At 48.3% G+C, this 22,911-nt stretch overlaps 1 protein-coding gene across 4 annotated transcripts in view; it reads right to left on the reverse strand.

The window, feature by feature from the left end:
* Positions 1-22,911, reverse strand: part of LOC140724815 (nesprin-2-like) — a 288,546-nt gene extending 265,635 nt beyond the window's left edge. For all 4 annotated transcript variants that reach the window (XM_073039455.1, XM_073039456.1, XM_073039454.1 and 1 more), the window contains exons 1-3: positions 22,734-22,911; positions 3,088-3,149; positions 1,821-1,916 (exon numbers count right to left, since the gene is read on the reverse strand). In XM_073039455.1, the coding sequence (XP_072895556.1) occupies positions 1,821-1,916; positions 3,088-3,149; positions 22,734-22,812 (237 nt within the window). In that variant the 5' untranslated portion in view covers positions 22,813-22,911. The remainder of the gene's footprint in view (positions 1-1,820; positions 1,917-3,087; positions 3,150-22,733) is intronic.

The raw sequence follows: 22,911 nt of genomic DNA on the forward strand, positions 1-22,911 counted from the left end.
TTATTTTTAATGCACCTGTCTGAACTGCTCCCGCTTGGCAGCTTGTTCCATATATTCACCACCCTCTGGCTGAAAAGGTTTCCCTTCGGGTTCCTATTACGTCCCTTCCCTCTCACCCTAAACCTAAGCTCCTAGGTTTGGACACTCCTACCCCAGGGAAAAGACTGGTACAGGTCACATTATCTGTGTTCCTCATAATTTTAGAATTTCTGCAAGGTCACCCCTCATTCTTCTATATTCCAAGGAAAAGAAGATCTAGTCTAACCAACCTGTCCCTCCAATCCTGGCAACACGCATGCATGCCCATGAGCCAGTCCTCACTGGGGATCAGAGGTGGAGAGGGTCAGCAATTTTAAACTCCTCAGTGTTATCATTTCAGAAGATCTGTCCTGGGTCCAGACCGTAAGTGATATTACAAAAGAAAGCACGGCAACGCCTCTACTTCCTTAGAGTTTGCAAAGATCCAGCATGGCATCTACAACTTTGACAAACTTCGATAGATGTGTGGCGGAGAGTATACACTCCAGCTGCACCACAGCCTGGTATGGAAACACCAGTGCCCTTGAACAGAATTGGTGGATACAGCCCAGTCCATCATGGGTAAAGCCTTCCCCACCACTGACCACACCTACATGGAGCACTGGTGCACAAAGACAGTATCCATTATCAGGGAGCCCCACCACCCAGGGCATGCTCTCTTCTTGTTGCTGCCATCAGGAAGGTGGTACAGGAGCCTCAGGACTCACCACTGGGTCCTGGAACAGTTATTACCCCTCAACTATCAGGCTCCTGAACCAGAGGGGATAACTTCACTCAACTTCACCTGTCCCATCATTGAAATGTTCCCACAACCTATGGACTCACTTTCAAAGACTCTTCATCTCATGCTCTTGATATTTATTGTTTGTTTATTTTTAATGTCCCTTTTTTGACTTCCTGTTGCATTTGCTCAGTTTGTTGTCTTTTGAACAGTTTGTCTGCTGTGTTGGTGCGGTCTTTCATTGATCCTATGACGGTCGTTGGATTTATTGAGTATGCCCGCAAGAAAATGAATCTCAGGGTTATATATGGTGACACATATGTACTTTGATAATAAATTTACTTTGAACTTTAAATCTTTTCTGCACTCTTTCCAGTTTAACTATAACGGAGTGACTGGAACAGTGCTCCAAGTCTCAGTGTAAGAAGCATGGCTTCCTCCTTCATCTCCCTGCACTGACCAACTGGGGAAGGTGTTTGGGGCAGAGATGGGTGATAGGAAAAATGAGGGCTATGTGGAAGGAAAGAGTTAGGTTGGGCTTGATACAGGTTAAAAGGTTGGCACAACATCGTGGGCTGAAGGACCTCTCCTATGCTGTGATGATCTATGTTCCCAATGTAACTAGATGTCCACTGGAGACTGGAGGTCCTGACACGGCCTGTCCTGGAGTTGGAGGTCTGCATGTTGAGCAGGAGGGAGGAAAACAGCTTTCTCTCCTGCTGTTGCTTGTGTTGTTCTGCTGAATGCTGAGGGCATGCTACGTTGGCACCAGAATGCGCGGCAACTCTTGTGAGCTGCCCCCAGTGCATCCCGAGGCCGTTTAGGTTGTTAACACAAACAATGCATTTCACTGTATGTTTCAATGTACATGTGATCAATGACAGAATCGGAATTCTGTCTGTCATGTGACCAAGTATCCCTGAATTCAACCAATCAGCATTGGCTTCAGTCATGTGATCAAGCCTCCCAGCGTGATTGGGCGGATTGGTTGTCCATGATGGAATGGTAAGTTTCCCTCAGCCAGATTCCCTGATTCACCCGAGTCGGTTGCCCCACTCACCAGCTGCTGCCCAGAGAGGACCTCCAGCAGGTCCAGGAGCTGCTGTCCATCCCGAAGGTCACGGTACAGGTCCTGGACCACCGATGGCGACTTGTGCTGTCAGGGGACAAAGTCAACACGTTACTGGGTTCGCACGCTGCTATTCCACCACAGCAATTGGGGAAACTTCCAGTGATATGGAGATCTGCCGGGATCGTGGAATCCTACCAGGATCAGGGAAACCCACGGACACTGAATCATCAGCTCTGGACACGTGAAGTAAACTTAAACACAGCAGGTGCCGGAACTCTGAGACAAAAACATAAGATGCTGGAAATAGCCAACAGGTCAGGCAGCGACTTTGTAGAGAGAAAAAACATTTAATGTTTCTGACCTGTTGTCAGAAGAGAAAAGAGAAATAAAAGCTGGTGTTAAGTTACAGAGAGGAAGGGCAGGACAAAGGGATTCTGTTAATGGTGAGGCTGGGGTTGGTGTGCGGTTAAAGCATTGGTAAAGCCACTGGTAGATGGCTGAGTGAGGAGAGTTACAGAGAGAAGACAAATCAATAAGACCATACGACATAGGAGTAGAATTAGGCCATTTGGCCCATCGAATCATGGCTGATCCTTTTTCTCCCACTCCCCAGCCTTCTCCCATGTCATGTCCAAGATGTGAAAGCTGTGAGATCTAGAACTGTGGAAGCAAGCCTGAGCAATGGCTTGCTGATGGGGTTCAATGTGATCAAGAGTGCTAGGTTTCAGGCGAGGTGTTAAACCTCTGGTAAGAGAGAACTTGGAATTGGTTCTTGTTGTCACATTTACAGTGAAAGGCTTGTCTTTTATACTGTTCAAACAGGTGAAGTCGTGACCCAGTGCGCCGAGCTGGAATGAGGTACAATAACAGAATGCAGAATAAAGTGTAGCAGCTGCAGGCAGGTTCAAGAGACCTAAGGGGCAGCTTTTCCACCTGGGGATAGTGTGTATATGGAATGAGGAGGATAGTTGCAGTTATAAAGGGTATTTGAACAGGTACAAGGATAGGAAAGATCTGGGCTAAGCACAAAGCTCAGGTAGGCAGACAAAGATAAGTTGGGCCAGAGGACCTGTTTCTCTCAAGACACACCAGATCCTGTGGCACTAATCCCAGCATGGGCCCGTGAATTCGCTGTGATGTCCCAGACAATACGTCACCAGGTTATCGGGTCACAGAGATCGCTGGTCATGCGAGCTGCAGAGTTTCCATGGCTCTGTCAGTGAGCAGCCCCCATCCCCCCAGACCCTGTACTCACCTTGGCCAGCTGGGCATTCACCCAGTTTGTGAACGTCCGCTTCTGCACCTCATTCTGTCCAGCTGCAACACAGGAGAAGCACAGTGTCGGGGAACTATGGTTACAGCAACTTACCACACCCCACAGTGCCCCCTCCTCCTCTCCACCCCCCGCTCACACACACACACACAGTACACCTACGCCCACATACACCTGCACCCACACATTACACACACTTAAACTGTACACATTTGCACACTTAAAGTATGCATCTACACCACAGACTGCACGTTTACAGACACAGACTTCTATGCCCACAGAAGTACGTACACACACACACACACACACACACACACACACACACACACACACACACACACACACACACACACACACACACACACACACACACACACACACACACACACACACACACACACACACACACACACACACACACACACACACACACACGTGTCCCTGCTGGGTGTGTGACAGGGATCAATCTCAGATTCAGTCCACAGTGTACAGCCCTGATGTTAAAGGCCATGCTTATACCCTGGAACCCACCACCGTCTACGTAAAAAAAAACTTCTCCCACACATCTCTTTAACTTTTACCCCTCTCACCTTAAACCTCTACTCTCTAATATTAAACATCTCCACCCCGAGGGTAAAAAAGAGCTGCCTACCCTATTGATGCCCCTCATAACGTTATGATCCTCTATCAGATCTCCCCTCAGCCTCCAACATAACATGCCTCCAACTTACTAACCCGAACCTATTCTGTACATCTTTGAAGTGTGGGAGGAAATTAGAGCACCCGGGGGAAACCCATGTGGTCATGGGGAGAATGTACAAGTCCTTACAGACAGTGGCAGGAATTAAACACCGACCTTACAGCGGGAACTGTAAGGGCGTTATGCCAACCACTACACGATCGTGCTGCCCTTCGAATCCAGACAGCATCCTGGTAAATCTGGTGTGCGCCTTCTGCAAAGCCTCCTCACCTTTCCTGCACACAATGCCAGAAATGAAGACAGTACTCCAAGTGCAGCCCAGCTGATATTTGAAACAGCTGTGGGGCATGGAGTGGAAATCTGTAAATTCCTATGTACAGTAAAGGGTGAGGTGTGCTGTGGATATCCGTGCGAGTGGGAGGCATGAGGAGGCACGAGGGCCAGTCAGGGGGCATGCCTGGAGTGCAATTCGTCAGCTAGTCCATGAGTTGATACTGAAGATAGGGAAGTCGATGATGGAAGAGTGAGTGAGTGTGTGAGTGAGTGTGTGAGTGAGTGTGTGAGTGTGTGAGTGAGTGAGTGAGTGAGTGAGTGAGTGAGTGAGTGAGTGAGTGTGTGTGAGTGTGTGTGTGTGTGAGTCTGTGTGTGTCTGTGTGAGTGTGAGTGTGTGTGTGTGTGTGTGTGTGTGTGTGTGTGTGTGTGTGTGTGGGAGGGAAAAGGACTTGTTTTGCTTTTGTTGCTTGTGTTCTGCGCTGTTCAGCCAAGCATTATGGGCATGCTGTGTTGGCACTGGAAAGTGTGCTATGCCCCAGCACATCCCTAGGTGTGTTGGTTGTTGATGCAAATGATGTATTTCACTGTATGTTTCAATGCAGATGTGATGAATAAATGAATCTGACTTACCCTGGTGATGCCGGAGGGAGCTGATGGCTCGATTGACATACATGGTATCTGCAGACTGATCTCCACCTGTCCCTCCTACAAAACACTCCACTTAAAGAACTCTTCTGCCAAAGTGAGTCTGTTAGGACACATGAGACTCAAGATAATGGAACCTGTAACAGCACAAAAGCTGCCAAAGAAACTCCGGTTGGGCAGCGACTGTAGGCTAGGGAGAAACTCTCAACATCTCAGGTCAGCGCCTCGCTAGGGACTGCGACATCAGGACTCTTATTCACTTGGCGTCGTCTCTGGAAGTGCTTCACTGCAGAAGGAGAGGAAATGAAGCTTTCTGCTCTCCTGTGACTTGTCAGAACTGGTCTCTGGGGTGTCTGGACAGATCAGAAATAGAAGCTGAAGTGTGATCACAGTGTGAGAATGCACACTGCACTGGAAGGTGTCACACAAACATAACCACGCCACCATCCACCAGAGAAAAGGCGAGATGTGCAGGGTAAAGTCTTTACCAAGTGAGATGGGTGCCTGGTACGCACTGACAGTGGAGGCAGATACGATAGCAGAGAAGATTTACCATGATGCTGCCTGGATTAGAGACTAGAAAACCCTGGTTAGACCATTCTTGGAGTATCATGTTAAGTTCTGATTACCTCATTATAGGAGGGATGTGGAAGCTTTGGAGAGGGTGCTGAGGAGATTTATCAGGATGCTGCCTGGATTGGAGGGCAAGTCTTACGAGCTGGGGTTTTTCTCCTTGGAGTGAAGAGGGGTGAGAAGTCACCTGATCAAGGTGTACAAGATGATAGGAGACATAGATTGAGTGGAAAGCCAGATTCTTTCTCCCAGGTGGAAATGACTAACATGAGGGGGCATAATTTTAAGAAGATTGGAAGAAAGTCTCAGGAGAGTGCTGATTGTGTGGAATGCCCTGCCAGGGGTGGTGGTAGAGTCATGTACATTAGGGCCATTTAGATAGGCACAAGGATGATAGAAAAATGGAGGACTATGGAGGTGCTGGAGCTAGATACTACAGCAAAGTTTAAGAGGCATTTAGGCGTTAACAGGAAGGTGAAGTCGGGGAAACACCCACCCATCCTCATTGAGGGGTCAGCAGTGGAAAGGGTGAGCAGCTTCAAGTTCCTGGGTGTCAACATCTCTCAAGATCTGTCCTGGGCCCAACACATTGATGCAATTGTGAAGAAGTCACCAAAGACTCTAGCACATTTCTTCAGATGTACTGTGGAGAGTATTCTGACTGGTTACATCGCCATCTGGGAGGGAGGCTCTAATGCACAGGACTGGAAAAAAAGCTGCAGAGTTTTGTAAACTCAGACAGCTTGGTCATGGGCACTAGCCTCCTTGCCGACAAAGACATCTTCAACAGGCAGTGCCTCAGGAAGGCAGCATCCATCAGTAAGGATGCTCACCATCCAGGTCATGATCTCTTCTCACTTCTACCACCAGGAAGGAAGTACAGGAGCCCGAAGGCACACACTCAACAACTCAGGAACAGCTTCTTCCCCTCCGCCATCCAATTAATGAATGGTCCATAAACACTACCTTACTATTATGCTCTCGTTTTACACTACTTATTTATTTTCTTATTTATTTCCTATTATAGCTCGTTTTATTTTGAGATACAGTACAGTAACAGGCCCTTCCAGCCCAATGAGCCCCCACCACCCAGCCTCACCCATGTGACCAGTTAACCTATTAACCTGTACGTCTTTGGAATGTGGGAGGAAACTGGAGCACCGGGAGGAAACCCACGCAGTCGCTGGGAGAACGTGCCAACTCCTTCCAGACAACGATGAGAACTGAACCCCAGTCACTGGCATTGTAAAACATTGAGCTAACTGCTATACTACCAAAACACACAAGAATTCCATTTGTGTATAGCACTCTGCTGCTGCTGCAAAACTGCTGCTGCTGTTGAAATTTCTCAACATCCAGTATGTCAGAGATTTTAAAAAACTCTGATTCTGATTCAGGCAGGGAATGGAGCCAGACTGGATTGATTTGGATGGTCAGCACGGAGACGCTGGGCCGAAATGCCTGTGGTGCTGTACTACAGGTGTTATAAAGTTCTTGAACTGCCGCATTCCTTCCCACGGCGCTGACATTCCAGGGTTTAGACCCAGTGACGGAGAAGGATCAGCGTGATATTTCCAGGTCAGGGTGGTGTAGCACAGGGAGGGGAACCTTCAATTCTGCGACTTTGACATTTTCTAGGACTTTGGCCCTCTTTAGAGCCCGACACTGTTCATCTAAAACCTCTTTTCTAAATTCCTTCTCCTCTTTTGCCTCTCTCCTTCTTGACTTCACAGAACCATAGAAAACCTACAGCACAATACAGGCCCTTCAGCCCACAAAGCTGTGCCAAACATGTCCTTGCCTTAGAACTACCTAGGGTTACCCATAGCCCTCTATTTTTCTAAATTCCATGTACCTATCCAGGAGTCTCTTAAAAGACCCTATCGATTCCGCCTCCACCACCGTCGCCGGCAGCCCATTCCAGGAAACTCACCACTCTCTGCATCAAAAAAAATTACCCGACATCTCCTCTGTATCTACTTCCGAGCAACTTAAAACTATGCCCTCTCGTGCTAGCCATTTCAGCCCTGGGAAAAAGCCTCTAACTATCCACACAATCAATGCCTCTCATTATCTCGTACACCTCCATCAGGTCACCTCTCATCCTTTGTCACTCCAAGGAGAAAAGGCCAAGTTCACTCAACTTATCCTCATAAGGCATGCTCCCCAATCCAGGCAACATCCTTGTAAATCTCCTCTGCACCTTTTCTATGATTTCAACATCTTTCCTGTAGTGAGGGGACCAGAACTGAGCAAAGTACTCCAAGTGAGGTCTGACCAGGGTCCTATTCAGCTGCAACATTACCTGCCGGCTCTTAAAATCAATCCCATGGTTAATGAAGGCCAATGTACCGTATGCCTTCTTAACCACAGAGTCAACCTGCGCAGCAGCTTTGAGTGTCCTATAGACTCGGACCCCAAGATCCCTCTGATCCTCCACACTGCCAAGAGTCTTTCCATTAATGCTATATTCTGCCATCATATTTGACCTACCAAACTTCTTGAGTTTCCACCCCCCCAAGATGTTTTAACCCTTTCTAATAGCACCAGCAACCCCTGCCCCTCCCGTGGGAATATTGGCCCCAGCTGTACAGGTCCCACCTACCCCAGAAGCAGATCCATTTTGTTGTAGAGAGGCACGGTAGTTAGCGTAGCAGCTAACATAACACAGTTACAGCACCAGCGATCCGGGTTCAATTCCTGTCACAGTCTGTAAGGAGTCTGAATGTACTCCCTGTGACAGAGTGGGTTTCCTCTGGATGCCTGCGTTTTCTCCCACGTCCCAAAGCAGCTACAGATTAGTAGGTTAGTTGATCACATGATGTCATCGGGCTGAAAGGGCTAGTTACTCGGTTGCATGTAAATAAATGAAAGCCCTCCCTCTGACCGTGCACTGTCCAGCTCCCCCACTGTGAGTTAGCTCTGAAGAACTGTTCATGCTCCTTTGCTTTCAGACCTGGTTGTTCCATTATAGAAAGGACTGTTATGATCGCAGCCCCCTCCTTCTTGAGAATCGCAAGATCGCTATTAATTCGGGTCTTGGACCCAGGAAATGAGAGAGAATCCTCAAGGTTTTGAAATGTGTCCTGGCCCCTCAGCAAGACAAAGCCACGGATAACGGCCATTGTCTCTTGGAGACACCTTTGTGGATTGGGGACGGGGCTACGTGCAAGCCCTCAGGGCAACGTGGGCTGGGCTACGGGGAGAGATTGCATCATCCCAACCTGATTGACATCTGAGACCCCGTGAGTCCAGATAAAAGAGGGGTTGTAGAGACGGCCCCTCAGACACACCAGAAGAGACGCTGGCGATCCCGTATAGCGGGCAGCCATTTGAAGGAAGCCACGTGTGTTCGGTTCCCGTGCCTGGGAGCCGGTGGCTGATACCACAGAGACGAGATTCTGTAACTAACAACGGGGAACCAACTCCCCTGACTCAACAGATCGACCTCACCAAAAGACCCGGGCAAGTTTATTTTCTCACAAATCTCTCTCTCTCTCCAACAAGTGAAAACCCAGCAGTCCCCAAAACCCAGAAGCTTGCAGGAACTGAGTAACTTTCATATTTCCAAAGGACAATAATATTACCCCTAGACAAACGATAGAGCTACTTCTTATTGATGATTATTACTATACCCGCGCTTTAGATTGAATATTGACGACATATATTATCTGAATGTTTGTATTAACCTTATTTTTGTGCCCCTTTATAAATAAAAACTTTTAAAAATAGTACCATCAGACTTCAATGGACCTCTCTATCTTTGCTGGTAAGTGACCCAGTTACGGGGTTCGTAACAGGACGCAACAACCTTGGGGAGGGCACAGAAAAGATTGGCCGGAGTGCTGCCTGGATTAGTGCATGTGACCTATAAGGAGTGGTTGGGCTAACGTGGGTTGGAGCTGCAGAGGCCCAGGGGAGACCTGGCAGAGGTTTGAGAGGCACAGAGTAGACAGTAGCTTTTCCTCAGGGTGGAAATCTCAAATACTAGTGGTCATGCATTTAAGGTGAGGGGGGAATGTTTAAAGGAGATGTGGGGGCAAGTTTTTTTCACCCAGAATAATAAGTGCCTAGAAAGCGCTGCCAGGAGTGGTGGTTGATGCACCATCAATAACTCACTCTGAGACGTAAGAAACGAGATATCGGCTTTTATTGACTGGAAGAATGAACAACACTACATCCTGGAGAATGAGGCCGGGCATCAGGCCTCAATTGCCTTTATACAGGGGTCTGTGGGAGGAGCCACAGGAGCAGTCCAGACAGGTATATGTAGTTCACCACAGTGGTAGAGGCGGATACAAAAGAGGCTTTTAAGAGACAGGCCCATGGATGTGCAGAGAACGAGGGTTACGGACATTGTGCTGACAGAAGGGATTTGTTTAATTAAGAGTCATTTGTATAATTAGCTCTGCACAACCTGGTGAGCTGAAGGGCCTGTTCCAGTGTTGTAACTTCCAATCCTGAGGTCACTGACTTAGAAATCCTCTTCCCTAGCTCCCTAAATTCTTTCAGCATGATCTCTTATGATCTCTTCCCTTTTTCTGCCAAAGCCATTGGGATTGATGTGGAGCCAGAGACACAGACACTCCTACAGTGAACAATATCAGTTCTTTCCGCTTCTAACCAAACAGCATCTGGATCCAAAGCCGCACGTTCCAACTATCTCGGATTACATACACTCACACTCTCCTCACACTCAAGGTTCAAGCCATCCCAGCCATCTTAACCAGCAAACACGAGACTGACAGGAAAAAAACTAGAGTACAAGATAGTGTGTAGGGTAAAGCTTCACTGTGCCAACAATTGGTGTCTGATTCCCCCCACTGTCCGTAAGGAGCTTGTATGTTCTCCCCGTGACCACGTGGGTTTCCCCCGGGTGCTTCCATATTCCATGGACATCTGGGTTAGGGTTAGTGAGTTGTAGGCATTGCTATGTTGCCACTGGAAGCATGGTGACTCTTGCAGGCTGCCCCCAGCACATCCGCAGACTGTGTTGGTTGTTGACGCAAACGACACATTTTCCTGTATGTTTTGAGGTACATGTGACATTAAGTTTAACCTCTAATCTGTCAAAATTAACCCAGAGAAGTCAAGGAGGACAGCAGCACCAAAACACGCCTTTTGTCCCATTTAGTCCATGCCAGACTATTATTGAGCATAGTCCCATCGACACACTCCTGGACCATAGCTCTCCATACCCATAGCCCATCAATGGACTTACCCAAAATTCTCCTAAATGTTGCAATCTATACTGCTGGCAGCTCATTTCATGCTCTCATCTCAGTGAAAATATTTTCCTCATGTTCCCTTTAAATATTTTACCTCTCTCTTAACCTATGACCTCTAGTTCTAGCCTTACCGAACCTGATGGGACAAAGCCCATTTGTGTTCACCCTATCTGTATCCCTAATTTTGTATATCTCCAGCAAGTCTCCCCTCATTCCAGGGAACAGAATCCTAGTAAAGATGTGGGTTCTATTTTAATATTTAAGAGAAATTTTAGTAGGTACATGGATGGGAGGGGTATGGAGAACTACAGTTTGGGTAAAGATCAATGGAACTAGGCAGACTAATATTTGGCATGGACTAGATGGGCCAAATGGCCTGTTTCTGTGCCGTGGTAGTCTATGACTATTAGAGAGCATGATATATGATGATAGGGCTTTCTCTTTGGACTGAAGAAGAATAAGAGGTGACTTGATAGAGCTACACAAGATGATAAGAGGCATAGATTGAGTGGACAGTCAGAGGTGTTTTCCCAGTGTGGAAATGGCTAACCCTTCCCTCCCACATAGCCCACCATTTTAGTTTCATCCATGTGCCTATCTAAGAGTTTCTTAAAATGTTGTTAATGCATCTGCCTCTAACAGCACCCCTGGCAGGATGTTCCATGTGCCCACCACTGTGTGTAAAAAAACTACTTCAGACATCCCCCCCCCCCCCATACTTTCATCCAATCACCATAAAATTATGCCCCCTTGTATTAACCATTTCCGCCACGGGGAAAAAGTGTCTGGCTGTCCACTCAATCTCTGCCTCTTAGCATCTTGAACACCTCGGTTATGAAACACTAAGTATTCATAGCTCTGGGGGTGCCTGACAATGTAGACCCCACAGCCACCAAAACTCATCAGTATCTCTACTTCCTCAGGAGACTAAAGAAATTCAGCTCGTCTCCCTTTGGCCCTCACCAATTTCTATCAATGCCCCACAGACAGCATCCAATTCAGATGGATAACAGATTGATATAGCAACAGCTCTGCATGTGATTGCCAGAAACTGCAGAGAGTTGTGGATGGAGCTCAGCACATCACGGAAACCAGCCTCCCCTCCATGGACTCTAGCTACATTCCTCACAGCCTCGGGAAAGCAGCCAGCAGAATCAAAGACCTAACCCACCTCAGACATTCTCTCTTCTCTCCCATATGGCAGAAGGTACATAAGCCTGAGAGGACATATCACCAGATTTACAAGGACCAGAGGATTTGAGTTATGGAGAGTGACTGACAGCTGGGTCTGTTTTCCCATGGAGCAACAGAGTCTGAGGGATCATGTGATGCACATTTACAAAATTGTGATAGGCAGGGATAGGGTAAATAGCTGGAGTCTCATAAACTTTTCTCAGGCTTCCAGCCGGGTCCAGGTATTGATTTTAAATGACGTTTCGATGACAAACTCTGCCATCTTCACCAGGGATGAATCCTAGGCATGGCTAGTCTGGTGGTATATGTACTCAACTTCCATCATCCGCCCTTCCTGATTGGTTAGTCCTCAACCAATCAGGTTTCTGCTGCCCCACCTTGTTTAAAATCTTTTTCCAGTTCTTTCTTAGAGTGAGAGCTTTGCCTTTGTTTTAAATTCTTATTCTCCAATCTTATTTCTCAGACTAGAGAACAAGTCTAGAGTCTGTTTCCCATGATTGGGTATCTAAAACTAAAGAGCTTAGCTTTATGGAGAAAGAGGTTTGAAGAGAGGACCTGAGGGGTGAATTTCCATGTAAAGGGTATATGGGACCTGGAACGAGCTGACAGGAGGTTCTGACAGTCTGCATTCCTGCTGTCCCCCGCAGAGGGTCTGATGAGGTGGAGAGGTGAGGGTACAGTGGTTGTGTTATTAATACCTCGTTAGGAGTTTGAGGAGATTTGGTGTGTCACAAAAGACTTACAAATTTTTTTTTTTACAGATGTAGGGTGGTGAGCATTTTGATTGGTTGTATCACCGCCTGGTATGGAGGCTCCAAATCGCAGGATCAAAGCAGGCTGGGGAGGGTCATTGGTTCAGTCTGCTCCATCATGGGCACAGCTTCCCCACCGGTGCGGACATCTTCCAGAGGCAGTGCCTCAAGAAGGCGGTATCCATCCACAACGTGCCCTCTTTTCACTACTACCATCAGGGAGAGGTACAGGAGCATGGAGACCCACACTCAGAAATTTAGGAACAGCCTCTTCCCCTCTGTCATCAGATTTCTGATTGGCCCATGAACTCATGAACAGTACCTCATTCTTCGTCCTTTGTACTTTTATTTGTAACTTATAATTGCACAGTTGCTGCTCTTCTGCTGCCGTAAATACAACAAGTTTCACTACATATGTCAATGATAATAAGCCTGATTTTGATTCTGACAGGAACCCCCCCTGTCACCTCTCCCGTTCTCAGCTCCACACCCCTGGGGCCCCTGTGTTCCCAGGACATGCAGAGTGGGGGCAGTGTCTTGACAGATTAATTATCTGTTGTCCATTCGTCCAGTCCCTTACTGTAATCATCAACAGGACAAGGACAGGCTCGGAGAACTAGGTCAGAGCACAAAGACAACACTGTTAACAGCCGATTGATCTCACAGTCACCACGAGTCCGCCAGCCCTCATCTCTCCCCGCTGTCCACATTAGGGGAAATCCCACCCATACAGTTCAGTCCCCTAGCCCCCTGCCCTGTACCTGGAAGGGTTTTCCAGCCCAAGCTGAACCCCAGCACTGGCTCACCTTGCTCTGAAGTGTTGGGTGGGGGGTAAAATTGTACCATCATACAGTCTCAGTTAATAGGGTATATTTAAGGCAGAGAATAATAGGTTCTTAATTAGTAAGGGGGTTAAGGATTACAAGGAAAAGGCGAGACAATAGGGTTGGTAAAAATCAGTGACAATTGAATGGTCTAATTCTGCTGCTATAGTTCCTGGTCTGATATAACACAGAAACCGGCCCTTTGGCCCAACTCATCCATGTCTAACTGAACTAGTCCTAGTTGTTTTCTGTTCTGCCAATATCCCTCTAACTCTTTCTATCCAGGTACCTGACCAAATGTCTTTTAAATGTTGTTACTGTACCCGCTCTCCGCTGGCAGCTCGTTCCATATAATCACCAGCTTTGTCCCTTTTAAATCTTTCCCCTCTCGTGTTAAACCTACACCCTCTGGTTTTAGACTCAGGAAGACTGTGATCACTCACCCTATCTGCACCCCTCATGATTTTTATAAACCTCGGTATGGTCACCCCTCAGCTTCCTGCGCTCCAGGAAAATAGTCCCAACCCGCCCAGGACTGGAAAGGGGCAGAAGCCTTCCACCCCCTCCACCTTATTCTGGCTTCTGCCCCCTTTCTTTGCTCACTGTACAGTTTAAATATGAAGAGGGTCTCTTCCACCCTCTGCGCAGCAGTAGGTTTGAGGACCCCCCCCCCCCCCAAACATGTGTTTCCTCCTTCAACCCTCCTATTGATTAGTTTAAATCTTGGCATTTTCCCCCTCAGCTAAGCAAAATGGCTCTTTCTAAATTACTTTATCCTTGGTAATCTTCTACACCTAAATTAAGCCTGTCCTTTGCATCCTCTGTTTTGAAGAAAACAACCACAATCGTTCCTCACAACATCAATTTTCCACTCCTGAGAACAACCAGCCAAGCAAAAAGAGCTGGCCTTTGACTTCAACGTCAAAGTGGTGGTGGGGGGGGGGGGGGGGGTGCACATGCTCCTGTCTACATCAGCAACGAAGAGATTGAGGGCTCTAAGTTCCTAGGAGTAAACATCACCAACAGACTGTCCTGCTCCGACATATAGATGCCATGGCCAAGGAAGCTCCCCAGCCCATCTGCTTCCTCAGGAAGCTAAGGAAATTCAGCATGTCCCTATCAATCTTCACCAATTTTTACTGATGCACCATGAAAAGCATCTTATCCAGATGCATTGCAGCTTGGTACGGCCACTGCTCTGCTTGTGACCATAAGAAACTGCCCAGAGCTGCACGTCACAGAAACCAGCCACCCCTCATGGGCACTGTCTCCATTTCTCACTTCCTTGGTAAGACAGCCAACATAATCAAAGACAGACAGACATACTTTATTGATCCCGAGGGAAATAGGGTTTTGTTACAGTTGCACCAACCAATAACAGAGTAGAAATATAGCAAAATAAAACCAGAAATAATTAACTGATAATAAGTAAATTATGCCAAGCGGAAATAAGTCCAGGACCAGCCTATTGGCTCAGGGTGTCTGACACTCCGAGGAAGGAGTTGTAAAGTTTGATGGCCACAGGCAGGAATGACTTCCTATGACGCTCAGTGATACATCTCGGTGGAATAAGTCTCTGGCTGAATGTACTCCTGTGCCTAACCAGTACATTATGGAGTGGATGGGAGACATTGTCCAAGATGGCATGCAACTTGGACAGCATCCTCTTTTCAGACACCACCGTCAGAGAGTCCAGTTCCACCCCCACAACATCACTGGCCTTGCAAATGAGTTTGTTGATTCTGCTGGTGTCTGCTACCCTCAGCCTGCTGCCCCAGCACACAACAGCAAACATGATAGCACTGGCCACCACAGACTCGTAGAACATCCTCAGCATCATCCGGCAGATGTTAAAGGACCTCAGTCTCCTCAGGAAATAGAGACGGCTCTGACCCTTCTTGTAGACAGCCTCAGTGTTCTTTGACCAGTCCAGTTTATTGTCAATTCGTATCCCCAGGTACTTGTAATCCTCCACCATGTCCTCACTGACCCTTTGGATGGAAACAGGGGTCTCTCTTTCCATCCAAACAAGAAACAGGAAGACCCTGCTCTTCTCTCTCTTCCACCCTCTGCCATCAGGCAGAATACACAAAAACATGAACTATCAAGGTCAAGGACAGCTTCTACCCTGCTGTTATAAGATTATTGAACAGTCCCTATTACAATAAAATGGACTCTTGACCACACAATCTATCTCATTATGGCCTTGCACCTTATTGTCAACCTGTGCTGAACTTTTTCTGTAACTATCGCTTTTTTCTGCTGTCCGTTATTATTTTCCCTTGTATAACCTCAGTGTTGTATAATTATCTATAAGAATGGCATGTAAAATAAAGTTTTAATTGTACCTCGGTACATGTGGCAGTAATAAACCAGTTTACTGATCTATCCTCCCATTTAATGTACATGTCCCCACCCTGACTGCTGGTAAATGGGAGTTTAATGCACAGATGCAGAGGCCCCAATGCACAGGATTGCTCCAGGCAGCAGACAGCCAGTTCCGTCACAGGCAAACCCTCCCCCTCCCCACCATCGAAGACATCTTCGAGAGCCTCAAGAAGGCGGCATCCATCACAAAAGACCCTCACCATCCAGGACAAGTGCTCCTCGCTTTACTTCCTTCAGGGTGGAAGTACAGGAACCTGAAGATACACACTCAACATTTTAGAAACAGGTTCTTCCCCTCCGTGTCAGATTTCTGAATGGTCCATGAACAGTCCTTCACTATTCCCTTCTGTTTCTGCACTATTTATTGACTTAGTGATTTATAGTAAGCGCCTGTCTTTGCACTGGCCAGCTGCTGCTGCGAACAACAAGTTCCATGTCGTATTAGTCAGTGATTATATACCTGATTCTGATTCTATGTTGCTTGATGGCTGGCAGGGACAGGGCGAGCCAGAAGTCCTGTCTCTCTGCAGGTGAATTTGACCCAGAGCAACTGACTCCACCTTAAAACGCAGTGACTAACACAGCTGGCATCCTCCCTGCCACAAAAGTGGTGCCGCGCCCACACATCAAAAGTCCAGCCCCTTGACAAAGGAAGGAGAGAGTTAATGGAGGTGGGGGTGGGAATGAGCAGGGAGCGGAGTTTCCTTTACATTGTTCACTCGAGGAAGGAAGGAAGGAGGCAGGCATGTGGCAGCCTGCAAGCAAACAGGATTTACCTGTATCATTGGCTCAGTGGCTGTATTCCAGTGAGACACCCATCATCAGCACAGGGGATGAGGTTGCGGCTCGCTCCTAGCAACAGCAGGCTACCGTGGACTTCTTCAACTCCATTATCCCAAGGAGCTTGGAAAGGAACACTTTCCACCCTGCATATGGTGCTGATGGACCCACCAGTGGTCCGAGCCCACTGACCCTCCAGACCAGAATCACCAGGCGGTGCCCCGCTGGTAGATGTCAAACCAACTCTGCCTGCACTTGTCCTCGTCCTTACCCAAGAGCCAGCGCATTAACCACCATAACTTCTGCCATCTGCAAAATCCTGCACTAAATGCATCTTTACCACCCTCTCCATTCATCCTTCCTGTCACCTATCCCTGCAAGTGGGACAAGTGCTACCCCTGCCCCTGTACCTACTTGCTGAGCAGCATTCAAGACCCAAACAGCTGTTCCCTGTGAAGCAGCACTTCACCTGCAAATCTGTTGGGGTAATTAACTGACCTGGTGCTCATGGTATGGTCCCTCTACATAGGTGAGAACCAATGCATATGGGGGGAATGCTTCATTGAGTTCCCTCATTCCACCTGCCAAAATAGGCAGGATTTCTTGGTAGCCACCTTTTTAAAATCTATCTCCCATTCCCATTCTGACATGTCAGTCTATGGACACAATCAGGCCACACTCATTTTGGAGTCAGTCTGGGTAACCATCAGTCTGATGGCATGTACATCGATTTCTCTAACTTCTGATAATTTCTCCCTCCTCCCCCTTCTCTCTTTTTCCATTCCCTATTCTGGATCTCCTCTTACCCCTTCTCTTCTTCTCACCTGTCCATCACCTCCCTTTGGCTCCCCTCCTCCTTCCGTTTCTCCTGTCCTCTCCTATCAGGCTCCTCCTTCTTCAGCCCTTTACCTTTTCACCTATCACCTTCCAGCTTCTCACTTCACCCCTCCCCCACACACCCACCTTCCCCTTCTCACCATCACCAGCCAGCTTGTATTCCTCCCCTCCCCCACCTGCTGATTTTGGCTTCTGACCCATTCCTATTCAGTCCTGATGAGGTGTCTGGGCCCAAAACATCGACTGAGTAATCCCCTCCATAGATGCTGCCTGCTGGCTGAGTTCCTCCAGCATTGTGTATGTGTTTCTCTGGATTTACAGCATCTGCAGAATCCTTCTTCCTTTATATTCATCAAGGACTTTGTCAGATTTCAGATTCCTAAACCTTACACATGCTTCCTTTGTCTATCTGACTAAAAATAATAACTCTTCATCCAAGATGCCCAAACCCTGCAACACATACAAAACGCTGGAAAAGCTCAGGAGGTCAGGCAGCATCTATGGAGAGGGAAAAGACAGTTTACATTTCAGACCACAACCCTTCATGAGGACACTGCCCTTCATTCTCACAGGAACACGTTGGTCCTGAACTCTAACCAACAGGCTTTTTAATGATTCCTGTTTATCAGATGTTTCCCCCAAATTGCCACTCCTGATCCACTTTCTCCAGTTTTTGCCTGACTCTGCTGTAATTAGCCTTCTCACAATTCAGCACTTTCACTCTGACCCTTCTTGAAACCTGCAAAATTAAGATCACTCTTCACAAAATGCTCCCTCATTGATATTCTAATCTCCTGTCCAGGCTCATTTCCCAATACAAAGTTCATCCCAACCTACATGTTGTTTCAAGAAACTCTCTTAAGTGCACCGAACACATTCTACTACATCTGAACCCCAAAGTTAAGAGGGTCACAATCAAGTTAACATCACTCACTACAATAATCTTAGTTTTTGTTCAAGACCATCCCTCTACCTTCTCAGATGCTACCAACCAGTGTGTTCTTTCAGCAGTTTGTGTTCCTCCACACTCCAGATCCCAGTATTTGCAATTTATTTTTAATATATTCGCTTTATTTGTCACGTGCACTCAGTAGCCACTTTTTAGGTAAACCGGTACACCTGCTCGTTAATGCAAATATCTAACCAGCCAATCACATGACAGCAACTCAATGCATCAAAGCATGCAGACATGACCAAGAGGTTCAGTTGATGTTCAGACCAAATATCAAAATGGGGAAGAAATGTGATCCAAGTGACTTTGGCTCTGGAATGATTGTTGGTGCCAGATGGGGTGGTTTGAGTATCTCAGAAACTGCTGATCTCCCGGGATTTTCATGCACAACAGTTTCTAGAGTTTACAGAGAATGATGTGACAGTTTGTGGGCGAAAATACCTTGTTAATGAGAGAGGTTAGAGGAGAAAGGGCAGACTGACAGGAAGGTGACAATAACTGAAATAGCCACAGGTTGCAACAGCGTGTGCAGAGGAGCATCTCTGAATGCACAGTATGTGGAAACTCGAAGTGGATGGGCTACAGTAAGCAGAAGACCACACTGAGTTCCACTCCTGTACCTAATAAAGATGAGCTTCATTTGTCACATCAGAACATGCAGTGAAGTGCATCAAATCAGCAGGACTGTAGTGGGGTCAGCCAGGAGAAAAACCGGATTATCCAAAGGAAGCCCACAAAGTCACGGGGAGAGCGTACAAACTCATTACAGACAGCAACGACAATTAAACCCCGATCTTACAGTTGGCGTTGTAAAGTGTTACGCTAACCTGTACTCTTTCTGTGCCGCCCAGAAGAAAATAAGATTTCAAACTGATAAGAATAGAGACTGTGTCTCCACTGCAATAACCCTACTGATTTTACATATGTTCAAGATCGACCTGTGTATCTGCTCCTCAAACCCCCACTGGTCGTTGAGGCCTACGGTGTAACCCCATCAATAGCGGCTGCACTTTTCCTGTAGAGCACTGCAGCACGGGCCCGAGTGTGTGGTGGAACGGTGTAGAAGGTACTTCACTGTGTCTGACCCCGGGAGTGTGTGGTGGCACGGTGTAGAAGGTACTTCACTGTGTCTGACCCCGGGAGTGTGTGATGGAACGGTGTAGAAGGTACTTCACTGTGTCTGACCCCGGGAGTGTGTGGTGGAACGGTGTAGAAGGTACTTCACTGTGTCTGACCCCGGGAGTGTGTGATGGGACGGAGTTTCATTCTGCGTCTTACCCCGGGAGTGTGTGATGGGACCGAGTTTCATTCTGCGTCTTACCCCGGGAGTGTGTGGTGGAACGGTGTAGAAGGTACTTCACTGTGTCTGACCCCGGGAGTGTGTGACAGGACGGAGTTTCATTCTGCGTCTTACCCCGGGAGTGTGTGGTGGAACGGTGTAGAAGGTACTTCACTGTGTCTGACCCCGGGAGTGTGTGATGGAACGGTGTAGAAGGTACTTCACTGTGTCTGACCCCGGGAGTGTGTGGTGGGACGGAGTTTCATTCTGCGTCTTACCCCGGGAGTGTGTGGTGGAACGGTGTAGAAGGTACTTCACTGTGTCTGACCCCGGGAGTGTGTGATGGAACGGTGTAGAAGGTACTTCACTGTGTCTGACCCCGGGAGTGTGTGGTGGGACGGAGTTTCATTCTGCGTCTTACCCCGGGAGTGTGTGGTGGAACGGTGTAGAAGGTACTTCACTGTGTCTGACCCCGGGAGTGTGTGGTGGGACGGAGTTTCATTCTGCGTTTTACCCCGGGAGTGTGTGATGGGACGATGAGGAGGGAGTTTCATTCTGTGTCTGACCCCGGGAGTGTGTGATGGGACGATGAGGAGGGAGCTTCAGTCTGTGTCTGACCCCGGGAGTGTGTGGTGGGACGATGAGGAGGGAGCTTCACTATGTCTGAGTCGGTATCTTAACCACCCCCCCCCCACCATCCCAAGCAAACACAAAGGATTAAAATCCAAAGAACTAAGGTGCTGTTGATAAATCTGAAAACAGTCAGGGAGTTGGAGACCACTGCCAAGTAACCACTCTGCCGCATGCCTAAGATATTTTGTTCCAACCAGCCATATCCCTAGCCTCGTGTATTTACTTATGTTCCCGTTGGCAACAAAACGCACACACACAGTCCATGGGGGCGTAACTCCTTCTGTTCCATGTCTACACAAGTTATTCGCAAGGAGGAGCGGGTTAGTGTCTCTCAGAGTGGATTCTGAATCCCTGTCTCCTCTGTCCAATCGTAATGGGCCCCCCTAATTCCTCCGTCCAATCGTAATGGGCCCCCCTAATTCCTCTGTCCAATCGTAATGGGTCACCCTAATTCCTCTGTCCAATCGTAATGGGTCCCCCTAATTCCTCTGTCCAATCGTCTGGTGGGTCCCGCTGCCTCCTCCATTCAAACATCTGATCAGATCCTCACTGTTTCCTCCTTACAGTTCACTGAATAAGTGATTTAATCTACAGCTTCATAAACTAACCAGAGATTTAAAATTAACAGAGTGAGTGTTCGTGCGTTTGGGAAAAAACCCACTTTAATGATGACCCCCCCCCCCCTCCCCTCCACCTCACCACTTCGCGGCACTCAGAACCACAACTCCCCCACTACCCCTAGCCTTCGCTCTTCTCTGTCCTGCAACCACCCCCCACTCCTCCTCCCCTGCCCGGTAGCTAACCACTGAGAAATGAAAGGTGCTGTTTGGGAGTCGGGAGACGGGCGGAGGTTGCCTTTATCACAGTGAGGAGGGCACGCCTAACTAATACAACAGAGTGTGGCAACTCGTTCCCTGCTCCTCCCCTCCCCTCCCCTCCCCGTTGCAAGCAGGGACAGCTCAGTGGCGAGTTTTGAGTTATTTTTGGTGCCTGTTTTCGTTTCTCGCTCCTCCCCGAATCTGTGATTCAGATTTATATGGAAACACAGAGTGAAATGCAACACACACAAAATGCTGGACAATCGGGCCCGAGGTCCTGAAGAGTCTCGGCCCGAAACGTCGACTCCCCTCCATAGGAGGGGAGCTGTTGAGTCATGCGGACTGTGGGAAGCCCCAGCCCTTTTATGTATCGGAATGGGTTGCTTCCGACGCTTTAGTTCACGTCAGCCCAGCGCTCCTGATCTCTGGCGACCCGGAGCGCCAGGGCTTTCGCCCAAACCGATCCCACCCCTTCCGAGATCTGGGGGTCCCTGTAGAGAAGGACCAGGCGGGGAACACCTGCTTGGAGCGGTAGGCACCACAGGGCTGGAGTGTGTTTTGGCCAGGTTGTAAATTGAATAGACCTATAAATAGGTGTAAATAGACCTCGTTGTAAAATAAATGCAGAAAGCAAACAGCCGGGAACCCGGAGAGTGAACCAGGCAGCAGGGGTCAGAGGAGATGAGGTAGCCGCCTATCTAAAAGTCACCCGAAAAGTTGGAGGGTTGGGCGCTCTCAGCGGTATATAAGAGGATGGACCATCTGGACCAGCAGCGCGTTCACTCTGGGACGTTCTCAAACTGACACCCCCAGGCCTGGGTCGTCACACCCAGAGGTGAACTAGATCTGTCTGATCCTCCAATTCCTTCCTATCTATCCTCTCCCTCCGCCCTAAACTCTCACAGACACCGACCCAAATGAATCTACGACTGGCCGACCCTCCACCCCACACACACACACGTTAACAAAGGGGCAGTACTAGGTAAATGACTCCGCTCCGTCTACACTTCTCGTTGCCTCTGTGGTGTAGTCGGTATAATCAAAGTCCCCTCCCACCCCGGACATTCTCTCTTCTCCCCCTCCCACTGGGCAGAAAATACGAAAGCCTGAAGGTGCGGATCACCAGGCTGAAGGTCAGCTTCTACCTCGCCGCTATAAAAGCGACAGAACGTGGAGCACGGAAGCGCTTTACAGGCCCTTCGGCCCACAGTGTTGTGCTGACCTTTTAACCTATTCTAAGAACTAACTACTCCTAGTCTCCCACATAGCCCCCAGTTTTCGATCATCCACGTGCCCAATTTAAGAGTCTCTTAAATGCCCCTAATATAACCGCCTCTACCACAACCCCTGGCAGCATGTTCCACGCACTCACCACTCTCTAGGTAAAAAACCTGACAACCTCCCTATACTTTGCTCCAATCGCCTTGATCTTATACTTTTTCGTATTAGCCATTAATACTCTTTAAGAGGATCGGGGGGGGGGACTCTTCAACAAATCTCTCACACACCGAAGATGAATTCTTGATCTCCAGCCTACCTCGTCCTGGCTCTTGTACCTTATTGTCTACCTACTCCGCACTTCCTCCGTAACTGCAAGATTTTATTCAGCGTTCTGTTTGTCTTTTTTGACTAACGTGTGGAGTGATCTGATACCTGTGACAACGGTAAACACTTTACCAATCACAACGGGGGGGGGGGCGAGCGATAACCTATTCGGCCCCCACCCGCCCTGCTGCCGGCTGCCTCCCTCACCTTGCAGCGCGTTCTTGACGATGTCGATGTCGATCTCGTCCTCCTTGCCCTCCTCCGCGGCGCTGCCTTCGTGCCTCATCCCGCCCGCTGTCGGTTTCAGGAGGAGCGGTCCCGCTCTCGGTACTGGGCAGTTCGCCGCAGCTGCTGCAAGTGAGGGGAACCTACAGACCGCCGGCAC

Source organism: Hemitrygon akajei, chromosome 3 (assembly GCF_048418815.1).
Source record: "Hemitrygon akajei chromosome 3, sHemAka1.3, whole genome shotgun sequence".
Lineage (NCBI taxonomy): Eukaryota > Metazoa > Chordata > Chondrichthyes > Myliobatiformes > Dasyatidae > Hemitrygon > Hemitrygon akajei.